The following is a 22554-nucleotide window of genomic DNA, read 5'->3' as shown; positions in this document are numbered from 1 at the left end:
ATGGGGATATGAATTAATTTTCCCCAGGGAAAATGGGGTCAGTTTGAGACCAATCGCCCTGGTAATCTGCATTGTTCCCGGTGTGAAATTTGCAAACTTGGCTGATTTTCTCCAAAATTAAAGCTGCTGGCAACGAGGACCCCGGAAGTCCTTGGAGCCCCAAAGTCCACCTTTCATTGATACCCAGACCCTGGGGGCATGACTTCATTTTCCGGATGGAAAATCGCATCAGTATGAGGCCACTCGCCCTGGCCATCTGCATCGTTCCCGGTGTGAAATTTGCAAACTTGGCTGATTTTCACCAAAAGTAAAGCTGCTGGCAACGAGGACCCTGGAAGTCCTTGGAGCCCCATGGCCACCTTTCATCTGACACCCAGACCCTGGGGAAAGGACTTCTTTTTCCCATGCATAATAACCTCTCTTTGCAGCCATTTGCCCTGGCCAACAGGGCAGTGCCCAGTGAGAAATTTTTAAACATTACTGGATCCCTCCACAGCTAAAGCTGTTGGCAACTAGGAGCTTGCAAGTCCTTAGAGCCCCAAAGGCCACCTTTCATCTGACACCCAGACGCTGGGGACATGACTTCTTTTCCCCATGAAAAATCGGGTCAGTTTGAGGCCACTCGCCCTGGCCATCTGCATCGTTCCCGGTGTGAAATTTGCAAACTTGGCTGATTTTCTCCAAAAGTAAAGCTGCTGGCAAGGAGGACCCTGCAACTCCTTAGGGCCCCAGATGCCACCTTTCATCTGATCCGCAGACCCTGGGCCAATGACTTCATTTTTCCCATGGAAAATGGCCTCCATTTCTGGCCTCTCGCCCTGACCAATAGGGTGGTGCCCAGCAAGAAATTTGCCAACTTTGCTGGATTTCTCCAAATCTAAAGCTGCCAATAAGTAGTACCCTGCAAGTCCTTAGAGCCCTAAAGTCCACCTTTCATCTGACACCCAGACCCTGGGGACATGAATTAATTTTCCCCATGGAAAATGGGGTCAGTTTGAGGCCAATCGCCCTGGCCATCTGCATCGTTCCCGGTGTGAAATTTGCAAACTTGGCTGATTTTCTCCAAAAGTAAAGCTGCTGGCAACGAGGACCCTGGAAGTCCTTGGAGCCCCAAAGACCACCTTTCATCTGACACCCAGACCCTGGGGAAAGGACTTCTTTTTCCCATGCAAAATGGCCTCCATTTGCAGCCATTTGCCCTGGCCAACAGCGCAGTTCCCAGTGAGAAATTTTTTAACATTGCTGGATTCCTGCAGAACTAACGCTGTTGGCAACTAGGAGCTTGCAAGTCCTTAGAGCCCCAAAGGCCATCTTTCATCTGACACCCAGACGCTGGGGACATGACTTCTTTTCCCCATGGAAAATAGAGTCAGTTTGAGGCCACTCGCCCTGGCCATCTGCATCGTTCCCGGTGTGAAATTTGCAAACTTGGCTGATTTTCTCCAAAAGTAAAGCTGCTGGCAACGAGGACCCCGGAAGTCCTTGGAGCCCCAAAGTCCACCTTCCATTGATACCCAGACCCTGGGGGCATGACTTCATTTTCCGGATGGAAAATCGGACCAGTATGAGGCCACTCGCCCTGGCCATCTGCATCGTTCCCGGTGTGAAATTTGCAAACTTGGCTGATTTTCTCCAAAAGTAAAGCTGCTGGCAACGAGGACCCTGGAAGTCCTTGGAGCCCCATGGCCACCTTTCATCTGACACCCAGAACCTGTGGAAAGGACTTCTTTTTCCCTTGCAAAATAACCTCTCTTTGCAGCCATTTGCCCTGGCCAACAGGGCAGTGCCCAGTGAGAAATTTGCAAACTTTGCTGGATTCCTCCACAACTAAAGCTGCCGGCAACTAGGAGCTTGCAAGTCCTTAGAGCCCCAAAGGCCAGCTTTCATCTGACACCCAGACGCTGGGGAAAGGACTTCTTTTTCCCATGGAAAATGGCCTCCATTTGCAGCCATTTGCCCTGGCCAACAGGGCAGTGCCCAGTGAGAAATTTGCAAACTTTGCTGGATTCCTCCACAACGAAAGCTGCCAACAAGTAGGAGCTTTAAGTCCTTAGAGCCCCAAAGGCCACCTTTCATCTGACACCCAGACGCTGGGGGCATGACTTCATTTTCCGGATGGAAAATCGGACCAGTATGAGGCCACTCGCCCTGGCCATCTGCATCGTTCCCGGTGTGAAATTTGCAAACTTGGCTGATTTTCACCAAAAGTAAAGCTGCTGGCAACGAGGACCCTGGAAGTCCTTGGAGCCCCATGGCCACCTTTCATCTGACACCCAGACCCTGGGGAAAGGACTTCTTTTTCCCATGCATAATAACCTCTCTTTGCAGCCATTTGCTCTGGCCAACAGGGCAGTGAGCAGTGAGAAATTTGCAAAAATTGCTGGATTCCACCACAACTAAAGCTAACAGCAAGTAGGAGATTGCAAGTCCTTAGAGCCCTAAAGTCCACCTTTCATCTGACACCCAGACGCTGGGGACATGATTTCATTTTCCCCAGGGAAATTGGCGTCAGTTTGAGGCCACTCGCCCTTGTCGTCTGCATCGTTCCCTGTGTGAAATTTGCAAACTTGGCTGATTTTCTCCAAAAGTAAAGCTGCTTGCAATGAGGACCCTGGAAGTCCTTGGAGCCCCATGGCCACCTTTCATCTGATACGCAGACTCTGGGGAAAGGACTTCTTTTTCCCATGGGAAATGGACTCCGTTTGCAGCCACTCACCCTGGCCGAAAGAGGGGAGACAAGGTAGAATTACCAAATTTTTGCTTCATTTTTCCAAAAGTAAAGCTGGCAGCAAGTAGGATCCTGTAAGTACTTAGAAGCTCAAAGGCCACCTTGAACATATTACTGAGACCCTGGGAAAAGGACATTTTTCCCATGGAAAATGGCCTTCATTTGTGGCCCCTTGGCCTAGCAGGCAGGGCAGTGCCAAGCGAGCAATTTGCAAACTCAGCTGGATTCTTCCAAAACAAAAGCTGCCAGCAACGAGGACACTGCAAGTCCTTAGAGCCCCAGATGCCAACTTCCAGCTGATACCCAGACCCTGGGGAAAGGACTTCTTTTCCCCATGCAAAATGGCCTCTCTTTGCAGCCATTTGCCCTGGCCAACAGCGCAGTTCCCAGTGAGAAATTTTTTAACATTGCGGGATTCCTGCTGAACTAACGCTGTTGGCAACAAGGAGCTTGCAAGTCCATTGAGCCCCAAAGGCCACCTTTCATCTGATACCCAGACCCTGGAGACATGACTTCATTTTCCCCATGGAAAATGGCCTCCATTTCTGGCCTCTCGCCTTGACTAATAGGGCGGTGTCCAGCAAGAAACATGCAATCTTTGCTGGATTTCTCCAAATCTAAAGCTGCCAATAAGTAGTACCCTGCAAGTCCTTAGAGCCCCAAAGGCCACCTTTCATCTGACACCCAGAACCTGGGGAAAGGACTTCTTTTTCCCATGCAAAATGGCCTCCATTTGCACCCATTTTCCCTGGCCAACAGGGCAGTGCCCAGTGAGAAATTTTTACAATTTGCTGGATTCCTCCAAAACTAAAGCAATCGGCAACTAGGAGCTTGCAAGTCCTTAGAGCCCCAAAGGCCACCTTTCATCTGACACCCAGACCATGGGGATATGAATTAATTTTCCCCAGGGAAAATGGGGTCAGTTTGAGACCAATCGCCCTGGTAATCTGCATTGTTCCCGGTGTGAAATTTGCAAACTTGGCTGATTTTCTCCAAAATTAAAGCTGCTGGCAACGAGGACCCCGGAAGTCCTTGGAGCCCCAAAGTCCACCTTTCATTGATACCCAGACCCTGGGGGCATGACTTCATTTTCCGGATGGAAAATCGCATCAGTATGAGGCCACTCGCCCTGGCCATCTGCATCGTTCCCGGTGTGAAATTTGCAAACTTGGCTGATTTTCACCAAAAGTAAAGCTGCTGGCAACGAGGACCCTGGAAGTCCTTGGAGCCCCATGGCCACCTTTCATCTGACACCCAGACCCTGGGGAAAGGACTTCTTTTTCCCATGCATAATAACCTCTCTTTGCAGCCATTTGCCCTGGCCAACAGGGCAGTGCCCAGTGAAAAATTTTTAAACATTACTGGATCCCTCCACAGCTGAAGCTGTTGGCAACTAGGAGCTTGCAAGTCCTTAGAGCCGCAAAGGCCACCTTTCATCTGACACCCAGACGCCGGGGACATGACTTCTTTTCCCCATGAAAAATGGGGTCAGTTTGAGGCCACTCGCCCTGGCCATCTGCATCGTTCCAGGTGTGAAATTTGCAAACTTGGCTGATTTTCTCCAAAAGTAAAGCTGCTGGCAAGGAGGACCCTGCAACTCCTTAGGGCCCCAGATGCCACCTTTCATCTGATCCGCAGACCCTGGGCCAATGACTTCATTTTCCCCATGGAAAATGGCCTCCATTTCTGGCCTCTCGCCCTGACCAATAGGGTGGTGCCCAGCAAGAAATTTGCCAACTTTGCTGGATTTCTCCAAATCTAAAGCTGCCAATAAGTAGTGCCCTGCAAGTCCTTAGAGCCCTAAAGTCCACCTTTCATCTGACACCCAGACCCTGGGGACATGAATTAATTTTCCCCATGGAAAATGGGGTCAGTTTGAGGCCAATCGCCCTGGCCATCTGCATCGTTCCCGGTGTGAAATTTGCAAACTTGGCTGATTTTCTCCAAAAGTAAAGCTGCTGGCAACGAGGACCCTGGAAGTCCTTGGAGCCCCAAAGACCACCTTTCATCTGACACCCAGACCCTGGGGAAAGGACTTCTTTTTCCCATGCAAAATGGCCTCCATTTGCAGCCATTTGCCCTGGCCAACAGCGCAGTTCCCAGTGAGAAATTTTTTAACATTGCTGGATTCCTGCAGATCTAACGCTGTTGGCAACCAGGAGCTTGCAAGTCCTTAGAGCCCCAAAGGCCACCTTTCATCTGACACCCAGACGCTGGGGACATGACTTCTTTTCCCCATGGAAAATAGAGTCAGTTTGAGGCCACTCGCCCTGGCCATCTGCATCGTTCCCGGTGTGAAATTTGCGAACTTGGCTGATTTTCTCCAAAAGTAAAGCTGCTGGCAACGAGGACCCCGGAAGTCCTTGGAGCCCCAAAGTCCACCTTCCATTGATACCCAGACCCTGGGGGCATGACTTCATTTTCCGGATGGAAAATCGGACCAGTATGAGGCCACTCGCCCTGGCCATCTGCATCGTTCCCGGTGTGAAATTTGCAAACTTGGCTGATTTTCTCCAAAAGTAAAGCTGCTGGGAACGAGGACCCTGGAAGTCCTTGGAGCCCCATGGCCACCTTTCATCTGACACCCAGACCCTGTGGAAAGGACTTCTTTTTCCCATGGAAAATGGCCTCCATTTGCAGCCATTTGCCCTGGCCAACAGGGCAGTGCCCAGTGAGAAATTTGCAAACTTTGCTGGATTCCTCCACAACGAAAGCTGCCAACAAGTAGGAGCTTTAAGTCCTTAGAGCCCCAAAGGCCACCTTTCATCTGACACCAAGACCCTGGGGGCATGACTTCATTTTCCGGATGGAAAATCGGACCAGTATGAGGCCACTCGCCCTGGCCATCTGCATCGTTCCCGGTGTGAAATTTGCAAACTTGGCTGATTTTCACCAAAAGTAAAGCTGCTGGCAACGAGGACCCTGGAAGTCCTTGGAGCCCCATGGCCACCTTTCATCTGACACCCAGACCCTGGGGAAAGGACTTCTTTTTCCCATGCATAATAACCTCTCTTTGCAGCCATTTGCTCTGGCCAACAGGGCAGTGAGCAGTGAGAAATTTGCAAAAATTGCTGGATTCCACCACAACTAAAGCTAACAGCAAGTAGGAGATTGCAAGTCCTTAGAGCCCTAAAGTCCACCTTTCATCTGACACCCAGACGCTGGGGACATGATTTCATTTTCCCCAGGGAAATTGGCGTCAGTTTGAGGCCACTCGCCCTTGTCGTCTGCATCGTTCCCTGTGTGAAATTTGCAAACTTGGCTGATTTTCTCCAAAAGTAAAGCTGCTTGCAATGAGGACCCTGGAAGTCCTTGGAGCCCCATGGCCACCTTTCATCTGATACGCAGACTCTGGGGAAAGGACTTCTTTTTCCCATGGGAAATGGACTCCGTTTGCAGCCACTCACCCTGGCCGAAAGAGGGGAGACAAGGTAGAATTACCAAATTTTTGCTTCATTTTTCCAAAAGTAAAGCTGGCAGCAAGTAGGATCCTGTAAGTACTTAGAAGCTCAAAGGCCACCTTGAACATATTACTGAGACCCTGGGAAAAGGACATTTTTCCCATGGAAAATGGCCTTCATTTGTGGCCCCTTGGCCTAGCAGGCAGGGCAGTGCCAAGCGAGCAATTTGCAAACTCAGCTGGATTCTTCCAAAACAAAAGCTGCCAGCAACTAGGACACTGCAAGTCCTTAGAGCCCCAGATGCCAACTTCCAGCTGATACCCAGACCCTGGGGAAAGGACTTCTTTTCCCCATGCAAAATGGCCTCTCTTTGCAGCCATTTGCCCTGGCCAACAGCGCAGTTCCCAGTGAGAAATTTTTTAACATTGCGGGATTCCTGCTGAACTAACGCTGTTGGCAACAAGGAGCTTGCAAGTCCATTGAGCCCCAAAGGCCACCTTTCATCTGATACCCAGACCCTGGAGACATGACTTCATTTTCCCCATGGAAAATGGCCTCCATTTGTGGCCTCTCGCCTTGACTAATAGGGCGGTGTCCAGCAAGAAACATGCAATCTTTGCTGGATTTCTCCAAATCTAAAGCTGCCAATAAGTAGTACCCTGCAAGTCCTTAGAGCCCCAAAGGCCACCTTTCATCTGACACCCAGAACCTGGGGAAAGGACTTCTTTTTCCCATGGGAAATGGCCTCCATTTGCACCCATTTTCCCTGGCCAACAGGGCAGTGCCCAGTGAGAAATTTTTACAATTTGCTGGATTCCTCCAAAACTAAAGCAATCGGCAACTAGGAGCTTGCAAGTCCTTAGAGCCCCAAAGGCCACCTTTCATCTGACACCCAGACCATGGGGATATGAATTAATTTTCCCCAGGGAAAATGGGGTCAGTTTGAGACCAATCGCCCTGGTAATCTGCATTGTTCCCGGTGTGAAATTTGCAAACTTGGCTGATTTTCTCCAAAATTAAAGCTGCTGGCAACGAGGACCCCGGAAGTCCTTGGAGCCCCAAAGTCCACCTTTCATTGATACCCAGACCCTGGGGGCATGACTTCATTTTCCGGATGGAAAATCGCATCAGTATGAGGCCACTCGCCCTGGCCATCTGCATCGTTCCCGGTGTGAAATTTGCAAACTTGGCTGATTTTCTCCAAAAGTAAAGCTGCTGGCAACGAGGACCCTGGAAGTCCTTGGAGCCCCATGGCCACCTTTCATCTGACACCCAGACCCTGGGGAAAGGACTTCTTTTTCCCATGCATAATAACCTCTCTTTGCAGCCATTTGCCCTGGCCAACAGGGCAGTGCCCAGTGAGAAATTTTTAAACATTACTGGATCCCTCCACAGCTAAAGCTGTTGGCAACTAGGAGCTTGCAAGTCCTTAGAGCCCCAAAGGCCACCTTTCATCTGACACCCAGACGCTGGGGACATGACTTCTTTTCCCCATGAAAAATGGGGTCAGTTTGAGGCCACTCGCCCTGGCCATCTGCATCGTTCCAGGTGTGAAATTTGCAAACTTGGCTGATTTTCTCCAAAAGTAAAGCTGCTGGCAAGGAGGACCCTGCAACTCCTTAGGGCCCCAGATGCCACCTTTCATCTGATCCGCAGACCCTGGGCCAATGACTTCATTTTCCCCATGGAAAATGGCCTCCATTTCTGGCCTCTCGCCCTGACCAATAGGGTGGTGCCCAGCAAGAAATTTGCCAACTTTGCTGGATTTCTCCAAATCTAAAGCTGCCAATAAGTAGTACCCTGCAAGTCCTTAGAGCCCTAAAGTCCACCTTTCATCTGACACCCAGACCCTGGGGACATGAATTAATTTTCCCCATGGAAAATGGGGTCAGTTTGAGGCCAATCGCCCTGGCCATCTGCATCGTTCCCGGTGTGAAATTTGCAAACTTGGCTGATTTTCTCCAAAAGTAAAGCTGCTGGCAACGAGGACCCTGGAAGTCCTTGGAGCCCCAAAGACCACCTTTCATCTGACACCCAGACCCTGGGGAAAGGACTTCTTTTTCCCATGCAAAATGGACTCCATTTGCAGCCATTTGCCCTGGCCAACAGCGCAGTTCCCAGTGAGAAATTTTTTAACATTGCTGGATTCCTGCAGAACTAACGCTGTTGGCAACTAGGAGCTTGCAAGTCCTTAGAGCCCCAAAGGCCACCTTTCATCTGACACCCAGACGCTGGGGACATGACTTCTTTTCCCCATGGAAAATAGAGTCAGTTTGAGGCCACTCGCCCTGGCCATCTGCATCGTTCCCGGTGTGAAATTTGCGAACTTGGCTGATTTTCTCCAAAAGTAAAGCTGCTGGCAACGAGGACCCCGGAAGTCCTTGGAGCCCCAAAGTCCACCTTCCATTGATACCCAGACCCTGGGGGCATGACTTCATTTTCCGGATGGAAAATCGGACCAGTATGTGGCCACTCGCCCTGGCCATCTGCATCGTTCCCGGTGTGAAATTTGCAAACTTGGCTGATTTTCTCCAAAAGTAAAGCTGCTGGCAACGAGGACCCTGGAAGTCCTTGGAGCCCCATGGCCACCTTTCATCTGACACCCAGAACCTGTGGAAAGGACTTCTTTTTCCCTTGCAAAATAACCTCTCTTTGTAGCCATTTGCCCTGGCCAACAGGGCAGTGCCCAGTGAGAAATTTGCAAACTTTGCTGGATTCCTCCACAACTAAAGCTGCCGGCAACTAGGAGCTTGCAAGTCCTTAGAGCCCCAAAGGCCAGCTTTCATCTGACACCCAGACGCTGGGGAAAGGACTTCTTTTTCCCATGGAAAATGGCCTCCATTTGCAGCCATTTGCCCTGGCCAACAGGGCAGTGCCCAGTGAGAAATTTGCAAACTTTGCTGGATTCCTCCACAACGAAAGCTGCCAACAAGTAGGAGCTTTAAGTCCTTAGAGCCCCAAAGGCCACCTTTCATCTGACACCAAGACCCTGGGGGCATGACTTCATTTTCCGGATGGAAAATCGGACCAGTATGAGGCCACTCGCCCTGGCCATCTGCATCGTTCCCGGTGTGAAATTTGCAAACTTGGCTGATTTTCACCAAAAGTAAAGCTGCTGGCAACGAGGACCCTGGAAGTCCTTGGAGCCCCATGGCCACCTTTCATCTGACACCCAGACCCTGGGGAAAGGACTTCTTTTTCCCATGCATAATAACCTCTCTTTGCAGCCATTTGCTCTGGCCAACAGGGCAGTGAGCAGTGAGAAATTTGCAAAAATTGCTGGATTCCACCACAACTAAAGCTAACAGCAAGTAGGAGATTGCAAGTCCTTAGAGCCCTAAAGTCCACCTTTCATCTGACACCCAGACGCTGGGGACATGATTTCATTTTCCCCAGGGAAATTGGCGTCAGTTTGAGGCCTCTCGCCCTTGTCGTCTGCATCGTTCCCTGTGTGAAATTTGCAAACTTGGCTGATTTTCTCCAAAAGTAAAGCTGCTTGCAATGAGGACCCTGGAAGTCCTTGGAGCCCCATGGCCACCTTTCATCTGATACGCAGACTCTGGGGAAAGGACTTCTTTTTCCCATGGGAAATGGACTCCGTTTGCAGCCACTCACCCTGGCCGAAAGAGGGGAGACAAGGTAGAATTACCAAATTTTTGCTTCATTTTTCCAAAAGTAAAGCTGGCAGCAAGTAGGATCCTGTAAGTACTTAGAAGCTCAAAGGCCACCTTGAACATATTACTGAGACCCTGGGAAAAGGACATTTTTCCCATGGAAAATGGCCTTCATTTGTGGCCCCTTGGCCTAGCAGGCAGGGCAGTGCCAAGCTCGAAATTGGCAAACTTTGCTGGATTTCTCCAAAACAAAAGCTGCCAGCAACAAGGACCTGGCAAGTCCTTATAGCCCCAAAGGTCACCTTTCATCTGATACCCTGACCCTGGGGAAATTACTTCTTTTTCCCACGGAATATGGCCTCCCTTTGAGGCCACTCGCCCTGGCCCACAGGGATCTGCCAAGTGTGAAATTGGCAAACTTTGTTGTATTTCTCCAAAATTAAAGCTGCAAGCAACTAGGACCCTGCAAGGCCACAGAGCTCCAAAGGCCACCTTTCATCTGCTACCCAGACGGTGGGAAATAACTTCTTACTCCCATGGAAAGTGGGCTCTATTTGCAGCCACTCACACTGGGTTACTGGGAGGGACTTACCGAGAAATTTGCAAACTTTTCTGGATTTGTCCAAAACTAAATCCTGCGTCGGGGTGGCCCTGCAAGTCCTTCGGGCCACAAAGGCCACCTTTCACAGACCCTGGGGAAAGGACTTCTTTTTGCCATGGAAAATGGCCTCCATTCGTGTACATTCACACTGGTAGTCCTTGGTGTGGCAATTTTGAATTTTGCAAACGTTGCTGGATTTCTCCAAAACTAAAGTGTCCGGCAACTGGGACTCTGCAAGTCCTACAAGCCCCAAAGGCCCCCTTTCATCTGATCTCCAGACCCTGGGGAAATGACTTCTTTTTCCCATGGAAAATGGCTTCCGTGTGTGGCCACTCGCCTGGGCTGACAGGGCAATGCCAAGCTAGAAATTAGCAATCTATGCTGGATTTCTCCAAAAGTAAAGCTGCCAGCAACTCGGAGCCTGCAACTCCTTAGAACCCCAAAGGCCACCTTTCATCTGACACCCAAATCTTGCGGAGAGGACTTCTTTCTCTCTTGGAAAATGGCCTCCATTTGCGGCCAGTTGCCCTGGCCAAACAGGGCGGTGCCAAGCTGTCTCTTGTAACACAGCACAGCCTCATGGAACACAGGTGCCCCTGGGACATTGCCACTGCTCATGAATGAATGTGTCCATTGTGAAGCAGCCGAGTCTAATGAAACACAGGAGAACATTGTAATAAAATGGACTTTCATGGAAGCAAGTGTCAACTCTTTTACAGCAGGCCCTCATGGAACCTAGGAGACCACTGATGCAAAGGAATCATGGGGAAAAAAGTTTCAATTTTGAACAATGTGGGGTTTCATGGAACACAGATGCCACTTGGATAATGCCAAGGCATGTGGAAGTCAGCGTCCACTGTGACAAAGCACAGCCTCAAGGAACTCAGAAGACCATTGTGACACAATGGAATCTCATGGATCCAAGGCTCTCCTTTGATTGGGCCTCATGGGCCACAGGAGCCACTGGGACATTGTCAGGCTTAGTAGAAACAAGGCTCCGTTATTGCACAGCAAGGCCTTATGGCCCCTGGGAGGCCACTGTGATTCAAAGGAATCTGTTGGAAGCAAGTGTCAATTGTGACATAGCAGGGCCTCATGGCACCCAATAGACAACTGTGACACAATGCAATCTCTGGGAACCGAGTGCCAACTGCAAACAGAGCGGGGCCTCATGGGACACAGCTGCAAGTTGGATACTGTCAGGGCAGGTGGAACTCAGTGTCCATTGTGACACAACACAGGCTCATTAATAATAGCAGAGCACAGTGACACCATGGAATCTTTGGGAACCATGGGTCACTTGTAAACACAGCCGAGCTCCATGGAACCAAGGAGACCACTGTGGTGCAATAAAATCCCAAGGAAACAAGGGTTTTATACGGTTATAAACACATCAGGCTCTCATGAAACTAAAGGGAACATTGTGATGCAGTGGAATCTCATGGATTCAAGGCTCTACTTTGAGCAAGACAGGCCTCATGGAACACAGGTGCTACTGGAACATTGCAAGGCCTAGTAGAAACAAGGTTCCATTATTGCACAAAAAGGCCTCATGGCATCTGGGTGGCTACTGTGTCACAATGGCATCTGATAGAAGTAAGTTTTCATGGAGACACCAAAGGACCTCATGGCACCCAGGAGACCACTGTGACGTCATGTGATCTTGGGGAATGCAGTGTCAACTGCAAACATGGCAGGGCCTCATGGAACACAGGTGCCACTGGGATATCCCCCTTGCTCATGGAAGCAAGTGTCCATTATGACATAGACAGGTCTTATGGAACATAGGAGACCACTGTGACACAAGAAAATTTCAAGATACTAAGACTCCATTGCGACACAGAGGGCCATCATGGAACCAAGATAACCACTGTGAGGCAATAGCCTTATGGAACAAAGAGTAAGTTGTCAACACAGCAGGGCTTCATGGATCCCTAGTGCCAATGAGACATTTCCAAGACTTGTGCAAGCAAGTGTCCATTGTGACACAGCCAGGCCTAATGGAACACAGAAGAACATTGTTAGACCATGAAATCTCATAGAAGCAAGTGCCAACTCTTTCACAGCAGGGCCTCATGGAACCCAGGAGACCGCTGTGATGCAATCGAGTCTTGGGGAAAAAAGTTTCAATTTTGAACAACACAGGGATTCATGGAACACAGGTTCCACTTGTGTACTGCCAGGGAAGGTGGAACTAGGTGTCCATTGGAACACAGTAGAGACTCATGGAAGTCAGAAGACTATTGTGATGCAATGGAATCTCAAGGATCTACTTTGATTAAGTGGGACATCATGGGTAACAGGTGTCCCTGGGACATTGCCAGGCCTAGTAGGAACAAGGCTCCATTTTTCAAAGCATGCCCTCAGGGCATCTAGAAGGCCACTCTGTTGTAAAGGAGTATGATGGAAGCAAGTGTCCATTGCAACATAGGAACACCTCACGGCACCCAGGAGACCATGGAGACACAATGCAATCTCTGGGAACCAAGTGGCAACTGCAAACTCTAACCCCTAACCTTAACCCCTTACCCGAATCCTCTGCCCTTCTCCATCCCCACTGCCCCTCTGTTGTATTGCACTAAATAGTTATTTGGTTGTTTGCACTGGGTGTTTGGTAATTTGCACTGTTCACATGATTTGTATCCTATGACCACATGGTCTCCCCTCCCCCCCCCCTCCCCGCCAAGTGTCAGCATTGGTGGTCTCTTCCTGGGTTACCCCTCCCCTTGCCCCTCCTCACAGATATCCCATTGGCTGTGGTCCTCTTCCTCTGCCCCCACTTCCCCCGGGTATAAAAACCCCTTAGAGGCAGCTGGCTGGCCTCTTTTTTCCATGTGGGGTTTTCCATCTGATGGTTCTTTTGGGAATAAAGAGAGGACATTCATTCCCACATGGAGAAGAGTGCTTCTTGTCTTTTGCCTTTGTCCACGTAAGATTGTGTGGGCTGGGGTCCATAGCTAGTCGGATTGGACCTGTACAGCCTGTCCAGACATGGATTCGTACACCCCACCACCCCTGTCCTCACACGAGGAAGCACTGCAAGCCATACTGCACTGCAAGCTGGAAGCTGAGGTCTAGGTTGTGCTCAAGAATGCTGGAAAACACCTTTCTGAGAAGAGCTGTCTTCCCAAAATGCAATTTTGCATTCTTTCCCAAAGTTCATTTTTAGCCTGCCACCATCTTGGGAAGGATATCTTGACTCACATGCCCGTGCCACCATCTTGAGTGTACCTGTAGTGACTTCTGACCATTACTGCCATCTTGAGTGTGGTGTGATGCAATTTCTGGTAAATCCCCACCATCTTGAGAGTAGCACTACGAGTTTGTTCTGGATCCACCATGTTGACTGCTATGGCACGTGACTTCCTGTCATGCTCGCCATCTTGAGAGTGGACTGATGCCAATTCCTGACTCCTCTACCATCTTGAGCACATTATCATCACAGAATCACAGAATCACTAGGTTGGAAGAGACCTTTAAGATCATCTAGTCCAACCCATGCCCTAACACCAGCTCAACTAAACCACGGCACTGAGTGCCACATCCAATCTTTTTTTAAACACATCCAGGGATGGTGACTCCACCACCTCCCTGGGCAGACGATTTCAGTTCTTTATCATTCTTTCAGTAAAAAACTTTTTCCTAACATCCCACCTAAGTTTCCCTTGGCACAGCTTAAGAATGTGTCCTCTCGTTCTGTCGGTTGTTGCCTGGAAAAATAGACTACCCCCCACCTGACGACAACCGCCTTTCAAGTAGTTGTAGAGAGTGATAAAGTCACCTCTGAGTCTCCTTTCCTCCAGCCTAAACAACCCCAGCTCCCTCAGTGTTTACTCGCAGGGCTTGTGCTCCAAGCCCTTCAAGTCCTGTGACTTCCTGCAGCCAAAGCCTAACAGCACATGGCAAGAGCCCTCCTTCCTCATTTGGCTCACTACAACCCTCCTCAGCCACTGCCGAGGCAGGTGGGTCCCGCACCTGGTGCTCCCAGGCACCACATGTGCGCCAGGGCCAGCAGGAGGCAGCGGCAGGCAGGGAAAGCGCCTCAGTGACACTTCGACGCGTCACTCACTGTCCGTGTGAGGATTTCTTAGTTGCAGCACCGCTTTTTAGCTGCAGGTGGCCGCAGTGAGTCGTTTAAGTCATGGCACATATGCTCATTTCTTAGTTGCAGTACCACTTTTAGTCTGCAGGTGACACTACTGAGTCACTAAATAGCATATATACGCAGTACCTCGTACTTATCACCAGGTGGCAGCAGCGATTTAAGTCCCAACCAAGATATCAGACTGTTTTGGAGTGACACACAAAACGCTTTTTGTTTGAATAGACAGAGCTATTTCTATTGCCTTCATAGAGATCATATTTTCTCCCATTTTCAAGCCCTTTCTTGTTTAAATTATATATACAAAAGGTACATTTTTATTTTCAAACGCTGTATATGTGTATTAAGAATTATACTCTTAAGATCCCGCATATAAAAGGGTCACATTTGGAAATCAATTTTTATAAAAATTATATATATATATATATATTTTATATATATATGTATAAAACATAAGAAAAGTTACTATTTTAACTACCCTAACCATTACCCCTTACAACTGCACCTAACCCAGCAACTCAGTATCTCAGGAGCAGTTCAGAGGTAGCTCCCAGGAGCCAAAGCTAGCCAGAGCCATAACTCCTGGCAGCTTTCATCTTGCAACAATCCTCCAACTTTCACAATTTTAGGAGGCAGAATCCCACTTTTAGCCCCAGGAATGTGACTGTGAATGTTAGCTCTTTTCCATAGGAAAGAAAGCCTCACAACCCACTGTCTCAGGGATAGTGGAGACACAGCCCCCAGGAGTCCAAGGCCAGCCAAAGCCTGGCAGATTTCATCTGGAAGGAATCCTCTGATATTCACAAGTTTAGGAGGCAGAATCCCATTTTTGGATTACAGTGCCTGACCACAAATTGATGACCCTTTTCCATATGAAGGAAAGCCTGGCAACCCAGTGTCTTGTGGGCAGTTGTGTTCCAACCCAAACCACTCCATGACTCTATGACTGGGAGTGCTTCAAGAAGTCCTGCTGAATGAGTTCAGGGATAGGGGTGCCATTGCAGGCCAGTAACTGCACCATCATCCCAGTGCCTGTGGCTGGGCATGGGTCAAATGGCCCTTTCTAGGTGTGGTGAGAACATCCTGAAAAGAAGTTGATCTTTCCTCCTGAATGTTTGCAGCAGAACACGGAAATGAAGTTGATGCTAACATAAATGCAGGTTTTATTTATCTGGGTCTGCAGCTGTCATGAGCTCCATCCATTTCCTGCTGCTCAGTCTTTTAGTCAGTGCCCAGTTCCCCACACTCTCCTCCCTGACAGTGCCCAGCACCATCCAGGATTCAGGGTCACCATCGAACACAGGGCAGCCGGATGACTCAATGTGCATGGCACAGGCATAGCCCTGTGAACAGCCTGCTTGGTCATAAACACACAGGATGTGCATCTGGATCTGCACGCCAGCCCCAGAGCCACAGAAGTGACGGGCACACATTGAGCTGATGGCATCAGCTACTCTTTGTTCTAAAGCTACTTTCTCCACATTACTGTGGGTCCCAGTGACTTTACCGTTGTCATCCACACCAAAAAATAAATATCCACCCTCAGTGTTTGCAAAGGCAGAGATGTATTTAGGAAAGTTTTTTTCTGATGTATTACAAGCTACTCTTTGCACTGCATTCCTTAAATTCAATATGGGTTGCCTGTGTGAAACCCAGGACCTCCCCAACCAGCACTTCATCTTTCTTTATAAACCTGGCCACAGTATCTTGGATGTTGTGCTCTTGGATGTTCAGAGGAGTCTCTTTTGCTCCTTTGCTCCCCCATCAAAACTCAGCTGAGCTCTCTTGGCAGTCAGTCCATTCTCTTTGTGGCACTTGACACAGTTTTTCTTCCTCAGGAATTCAGGAGCTTCTCTGGAAGTCACAGGATAAACCAATATGCCAGACCTATAAAACAAACCAGTGGTTAAGCTGCAGAGGTGCAACTTTGTGGCTGCACCTCCCAGCTCCGGCCCTCCACAGCTCCATGTTTTAACAAAAAGCAGCAGGTTACTCCCCTGCTGCATCCATGCAAAGTATGGATGAGCCTTGCTTCTGCCAGTGCAATTCCTGAGGCTCGTCTCTATGTCTCCACAAATGCCATGCTCCCAGAAGAAGTAATTCTTGTCCTCACTCTCCATTCTCAAAATTCCCCCTCCTGAATTCAGCAATGCACACACTGCTATGGAAAAGACTTTTTCTGTTTTCTAATTGCTAGACTTCTTCTTTCTGGAACTCTTTCCTAAAAGTGTTTTCCCAATAACTACCAACACATCAGGATAGTTTGTGGTCAAATCAATCAGCAGCTGCCTCTCCTGGCTGGCAATCGTGATCCTGAAATGATATATTATTAAAACCACTTCATGATTATCATAGAATTGTTAGGGTTAGGAAACCTTTCTGAGACCATGGAGTCCAATTGGTCCCATAGCACTGCCAAGACTACCACTAACCCATGTCCCTCCCTTCGCGCCACATTTACACATCTGTTAAATCCCCTCCACAGGTGGTGATTCTACCACTGGCCTGGGCAGCCTGTGCCAGAGCTGGAGAACCCTTTCACCGAAGAAACTTTTCCCTGATGTTCAATCTAAATCTCTCCTGAGAAAACTCAAGACTGTTTCCCCTCAAGCCTCTCCTTGTTCTGTGGGAGCAGAACCCAACCTCACCTTGCTTGCACCCTCCTGTCAGGGAGTTGTGCAGAGCAAGAAGGTCCCCCTTGAGCCTCCTTTTCTCCAGACTGAGTCTCCCAGATTCTTCAGCTGCTCCTTATCAAACGTGCTCCAGACCATTCCCCAGCTCCACTACCCTTCACTGGACATGCAGAGAAGGGCATACACGCAATATCGGGACCAAGAAAACTTGGGAAAAAGGAAACATTGGAAAATGAAAGTGAAAATTAAAATAATTTATTACAAGGGCAGGCAGGTCTGAGCGGGCTTGGTGCGGAGGCCGCGGGTTAACGATGGGAATTGCTTGGGCGCTCTGGCACTGCTCTGAAGTCCCGTCGAAAGCACATCCCCGCCGCCCGAAGCCGCGGCCGATTTTTCCCGGCCCCCGCGGTCCTTGAGGGCGAAGAGCCCCGCCCCGCGGGCAGAGTCCCTTGGGTGGGCGGGGGCGGCTGCGGAGCGGGCAAAGCCCCGGGCCGGGGCTGCGGTAGGAGCGGCTGCGCAAGGCTGAGGGGCCGTCCCGGGCTCCTCTTCTCTCCCCCCCGCCCCCAGCCGGCCCTGCCGCGCGCTGCTGCCGCCTCGTCTCCGGCTCAGGCCCGTCCTCCGCCGCTCCAGACAGCGTCGGCGACCGGCAGGGAGGAAAGTGTGGAGAACGGGGACCGGGCGCTGACCCAACTTCCCGAGGAATCGGGCTCCGGGCCGGCTCCGTGGGCGCCGCAGGCGGCGAGTGCCAGCACAGGGCTCCGTTTGGCAGAAACTTCCCTTCCCTTCTCTTCCCACACGGTCCCTCCCCACCCGGCCGACATCGTGCTCTGCATCTGTATTTCAAACAGTTTAATTTTAAAAATATTCTATTCAGTGCTAAAATAACTTTCCACTTCCACGCGCGGCCGCGCCTCCAGCTTCACCAGGCTCGATCACGGACTCGGCGGGACATGCAGTGGCAGCGGGGGGAGAGTGGGGCTAGGGGGGCAGCGGGTATTGGGGGGCGGCAGAGCCCCAGGGCGGGAGCGCTTCCCGGGAGCTCCAGCACCCTGCTGCTTCCTTTCCCACCTCGGAGATAGCGGGTACCTAGGCCGGGGCAAGGCCCTCCAGCATAGGGCAGCGGCTCCTCCTGCTCTGCAGGCTGCCGGGGGACTGCAAATTCCACTCGGCTGGAGCTGTGCCCCGAGGCAGAGCCAAGGCCGGTCAGTACCTGCCCTCTGGGAGGGGAAAGCGCTCCCCTCTCTCCCAGCATGAATGGCTTAAACTAGCAGCTTATTGCACAGCGTCCCAGTGGGTCCCTGCCGGCCGCTCCCTCACTGCCCCCCACACCCATCATCACCTGCTCCCACAACCGAGTGAAGACATCACCCAGAGCAGGTGGAAGGTGCCTCTCCTGTTCCCAGCACCCAGGGGAAGGGCAGGCAGGGGAGCCACAGGCAGGCAAACAGCATCTGCCAGTGTCCTGGGGACCATGGAGAGCAGGGAGCCCCATGGAGAACCCCCCCACACATGCAGCCCACCCAGCAGAGAGCCCCAGCTCTAGGGCAGGGAGCAGGGAGAGAGGGAGCCAATAAATAGAGGCAATTTTGCAGGTACTGGCAGCAGCCCCATCCATCGGGCAGGGCAGGATAGGGCAGGGCAGGGCGCACTTGATGTGAGTGGTGGGAGCCCCGACACTGGGGAAGGGGCAGGCTGAAGGGAAGCGCTGGTCCTGGGGGGCCAGGTGGCTCTGCAAGGGGCTGGCAAAGGTGCCGGGCCAGGCAGGTTAGCTCTCCGAGACTGTGTGGCACACAGAGTTCTGGTCAGCACAAAATCTCTTCAGAGGTGGCGCACCAGAGTCCTCATCCTCTTCAGTTACCTGCAAGAGCCAGAGGTCACAGGCAGTGACACTGAGCTACGCACACCTAGACAAGGCTGTGTCACACTATGGGGACAGCCCAGGCTGTCACCCATGCACAGGCTCCAGGGCACCAGGAATGTGAACCCACTCCAGCCCTGCAGCCTGCCAGAATTGTCATTTTCCCACATTCCCATATCCTTCCCTCACACTCCAACACTTGATCTGAACCAAGGAATAAAGACTAAAGCTCAGGAAACCATGAGGTTCTGGGAGCTCCCGGGGGCACTTCAGGACTGCAGAGCAAGTCCATCCACCAAGATGCTTCTGCTACAAGAAGCAGCAACAATGGTCAAAGGGCCAATCTAGGTCCATGCACATTTAGAGATGGTTTGAATCCCCCTTCCCTTACCTGAGTCTCAAGGGGGACTGGCTCTTCCTTTGTGAGAGTGGGAGGCTCATCTGCCACTTCTGAGGAAGGCAGGGAGGGCTCTGGGGAGAACAGGTGGGTCAACAAAAATGCAGACCCCGCACCCAGGTCAGTGCTGACCGAGGACAGAACACCTAGCTAAAGAAGTCCCCGATGCCCTGTCAGCTTCCAGCAGTGACATGGCCACCCACTGAACCACCATGTTCCCTGATAACACCCATCTGCCTCCTCCCTTCTTGGCCCAGCACCCACCTTCCAGGGTCTCCTGCCCCAGGGTAGGAGGCTGTGAGTCGTCTGTGCGGAAGTCAGACGTGTGGGCAGGACTCATGGACTCACTCTGCTGAGGACTGGGGCTGGAGTTGGGACTGCTGTCCACCTTGAGCTGGTATACATCAGACAGGGAGCTCTGGTTGCTGTTCTCATCTGCAGAAACAGCACCTGGTGAAAAAGAGCACCTTGACGCAGGGGCACAGGCAGCTCAGGGTGGCACTGGAAGCTGGGGTCTTGCTGAGAAGGCAGAGCACGGTCAGAGAGTTAAACAGGGGATTCACTGTTCCACATCAGCCTAAGGGCTGTCAGGCACAGGACTGAGTCTTCCAGAACACAGTGGGAATCATATACACAACTGGCCATGGGAGAGGGAATGTTCCTGCCCTGGGAATGAGAATGAGCACTGCCAAATCCCACTTCTGCAGCTTGGGAGGGCCCTGGGCATCCAAGAGCAGGAATCTCCTGCTGTGTACCATGGTTTTGTTCCTCCTCTGTGAAGCAACACAAGGAATAATGCTCAGCACCAGTGAAGAAGCAGGCCTGGCACACACCTTGCCAAAGTGCAGACCTGCAACATAACCCCACCGCATCTCCTGGGAGCGACAGCAAATTTTCCTTAGCCACACACAGAACAGGTGCTGGGCAGATGTGTACACTACCTCAGCAGTGAAACCTCTCCTGGCTGTACCACAGTGCCTAGACCAAGAGCAAGGCCAGGGACAGCCTTTGCCCCTTCACCCTAAGGTCCATAACTTTTGGAAAAGCAAGCTTGGCCGCAGGTGGCTATTGGCCTCTCCCCAGCAGAGCATGGAAAGGGGGGATCAGGAAACCCCACTTCTCCAGTTGGCTGTGAAGCTTCCCACAGAAGATACCAGAAACAGCCCATTAAGACTCTCTAACAGCAAAAATGAACAGTTTGGACAGGGACAATCCAGGAGTGGATCAGCCCAACTCCACAGCTCAACTTCATTGTTCTCCACTCCATGCCACTGCTCAGAGGCAAGCACTGCTCTTCCCCATACTGGCAGCACACAGAATCAACAATGTCCCAGCTGCTGTACAGCCTTGGAGTCTTTCCCCACGTTGAAGGGAGCTCAGCCCAGACCCACCTTGGAACTCCAGAAGGAGGGAGGAGTTGGCAGAGGTGTCAGCTGGGAAGCCATTGGGTTCTCGGGCCGTGCTGCTACTTGATTTGGATTTCTCTTTCTTGAGGAGAGAAGGAAAAGCACAAACACAATGTCAGAGAAACACATGCTGCTCCAGAGGAGCCATTCCCCTTTCTGTCTCCAGAAGCCCAGAGGGATGTGCTCAAGCTGGCCTCTTCCCTTGGCTTTGGGGGCACATTCCTAAGTGAGAGACAAAACTCCGTCTACGAAGGGCCTGGGAATCAGGAAAGAGAGGAGGAGCTGATGCCCATCTAGGAATGACACCAAGTAAAGCAAATCCTCGGAGAAGTCAAGCAGAAGCAGGAGGGGTCTCAAGAGAGCTCAGGGGGCTCGATAGTTCAGAGGAGGCTCAGGTTTGCTGAAGGGGCTTTTTGGGGCTGGGGGGTGCCCAGGAGCTCATGGGGCTTCAGAAGGGTTGGGTTCAGGGGTCGGCTTGGGGAGGGATCAGGAGCTTGGAGGTACTCGGGGGATCTCGATAGGGCAGGAGGGGCTCGGTGGGGCCTCAAAGGTGCTCAGCAGGGCTGGGAGGGCTCAGGTGCTGGCTTGGGGAGGGCTCAGGGGTCTACCTGGACGGGACACAAGGGGGGTTTGGTGGCATCCGGAAGAACTGGGGAGCTCGGAGGTGGCTCGGGGGGCTTCGGTGGTCGGTAGGGCTGGGGGAGGCTCAGAGCTCAGCTTAAGGGGGGTTGTTAATGAGCTAGGCTGGCTGTGGGCGGTGGCTCCCGGCTCATCCCCACAAGCGGTACCCACCTCCTTACTGTCCGCCACTGGCACCCACTTGAATATCCGCAGAGACGTGTCGCCCACCGTCACCCACTTCTTCTCCCTGCGGGACACAACGCTGACGGACCGGACCGGGCCTGGGGCACCATGGCAACAAAACCCGCCATCCCGCCACGCTCTGGTTGGCCCAGACGAGCGTCAGTTCAGCACCGCGCAGCACTCCCCCCCCGTCCCCCGCACTGTGATTGGCTGGGCTAACCGCCTTTCACAGTCGCTTCCCTCCCCGCCACGCTCCCATTGGCCGCCGCCCCTCCGCCCGCACCCGCTGGTTGGGCGCGCACTATCAAGTCGCACCCCGCGGTGCGGTGATTGGCTGCGCGCGAGTGGCAAAGCCCTCCCCCCCGCGGGCCCGCCCTCACCATCTGCGGACGCGCTCGATGGCTGCCATCACCTTCTTGATGTCATCTTTGGCGCGGCTGCGGGTTTCGGCCCGCACCGAGCGCCCCGACATGGCGCGCGCAGCCCCGCAGCACCGGCCCCGCCGCACCCGCCGGCGCACCCGGCCCCGCGCACGCGCCCTACGTGGCCCGCCCGCGCGCTGCGCTTCCTGCGTCACCACGCCCGACACGCCCCGGCTGCTGCGCCTGCGCAGGCATACACGCCCTACAGTGGGCACGGAAACGACGCGCAGGCGAGGCGACGGTGCACCGCCATCTTCTTTTGGGGCAGGTCCCGCTGCACACTACCGTGAGATGACCCTGAGATCCCGGGCCGGGGGAATGCTGCACCGTTACCGCACTGCCCCGTTCCCTGCAGCAGAGTCCCCACCGTTTAGCATCAACATTGAGCTCTGGCAGCTCTCTTGAAAAAAAAACAAAAAAAACAACCAACCAAAAAACCTACCCCAAATCCACACAACTCCCGTTTCTAAGCTCAGGAGAACTCGGAGGCATTGGCTTAGCAATCGATTTCATGGGATACTGATGATCTAAGCCCGGGGGGAAAACAACACAAGAGTGTGGAGTATGACACTGGGAGACGCCACTGTC

At 51.8% G+C, this 22554-nt stretch overlaps 2 protein-coding genes across 3 annotated transcripts; both read right to left on the bottom strand.

Annotated features, from left to right (window-relative positions):
* Positions 1–15609: 15609 nt before the first annotated feature.
* Positions 15610–17900, bottom strand: LOC129129424 (protein SLFN14-like). Its single transcript, XM_077188908.1, is given in 4 exon segments — positions 15610–16020; positions 16022–16139; positions 16334–16803; positions 17766–17900. Coding segments are annotated over 4 exon segments (1134 nt in total).
* Positions 17901–17913: 13 nt separating this feature from the next.
* On the bottom strand, positions 17914–22119 carry BCL7B (BAF chromatin remodeling complex subunit BCL7B). Of its 2 annotated transcripts, none has more exons than XM_054646745.2 (6): positions 21925–22119; positions 21533–21608; positions 20726–20822; positions 19599–19784; positions 19329–19408; positions 17914–18937 (listed from the first exon to the last, which is right to left on the bottom strand). In XM_054646745.2, the coding sequence occupies exons 1-6, from the start codon at positions 22014–22016 to the stop codon at positions 18845–18847; spliced, it is 624 nt and encodes a 207-aa protein (XP_054502720.1). In that variant the 5' UTR covers positions 22017–22119; the 3' UTR covers positions 17914–18844. The 2 variants fall into 2 exon arrangements, with proteins under 2 accessions (XP_054502720.1, XP_054502721.1); XM_054646746.2 differs by having other exon boundaries at positions 19599–19769; positions 21925–22118.
* Positions 22120–22554: the final 435 nt, after the last annotated feature.

The sequence above is a fragment of the Agelaius phoeniceus genome, chromosome 20 (assembly GCF_051311805.1).
Source record: "Agelaius phoeniceus isolate bAgePho1 chromosome 20, bAgePho1.hap1, whole genome shotgun sequence".
Taxonomy (NCBI): domain Eukaryota; kingdom Metazoa; phylum Chordata; class Aves; order Passeriformes; family Icteridae; genus Agelaius; species Agelaius phoeniceus.
The sequence above is the reverse complement of the archived record's forward strand: the minus strand, read 5'-3'. Positions and strand labels throughout refer to the sequence as shown.

Coding starts and splice junctions, on each gene's coding strand:
- BCL7B (XM_054646745.2), bottom strand. CDS start 22,016: ATGTCGGGGCGCTCGGTGCGGGCCGAAACCCGCAGCCGCGCCAAAGAT. Junction 20,823..21,532: donor CAGTGGCGGACAGTAAGGAG/GTGGGTACCGCT, acceptor TCTCTCCTCAAG/AAAGAGAAATCCAAATCAAG. Junction 19,409..19,598: donor GGGGCAGGAGACCCTGGAAG/GTGGGTGCTGGG, acceptor TGTTCTCCCCAG/AGCCCTCCCTGCCTTCCTCA.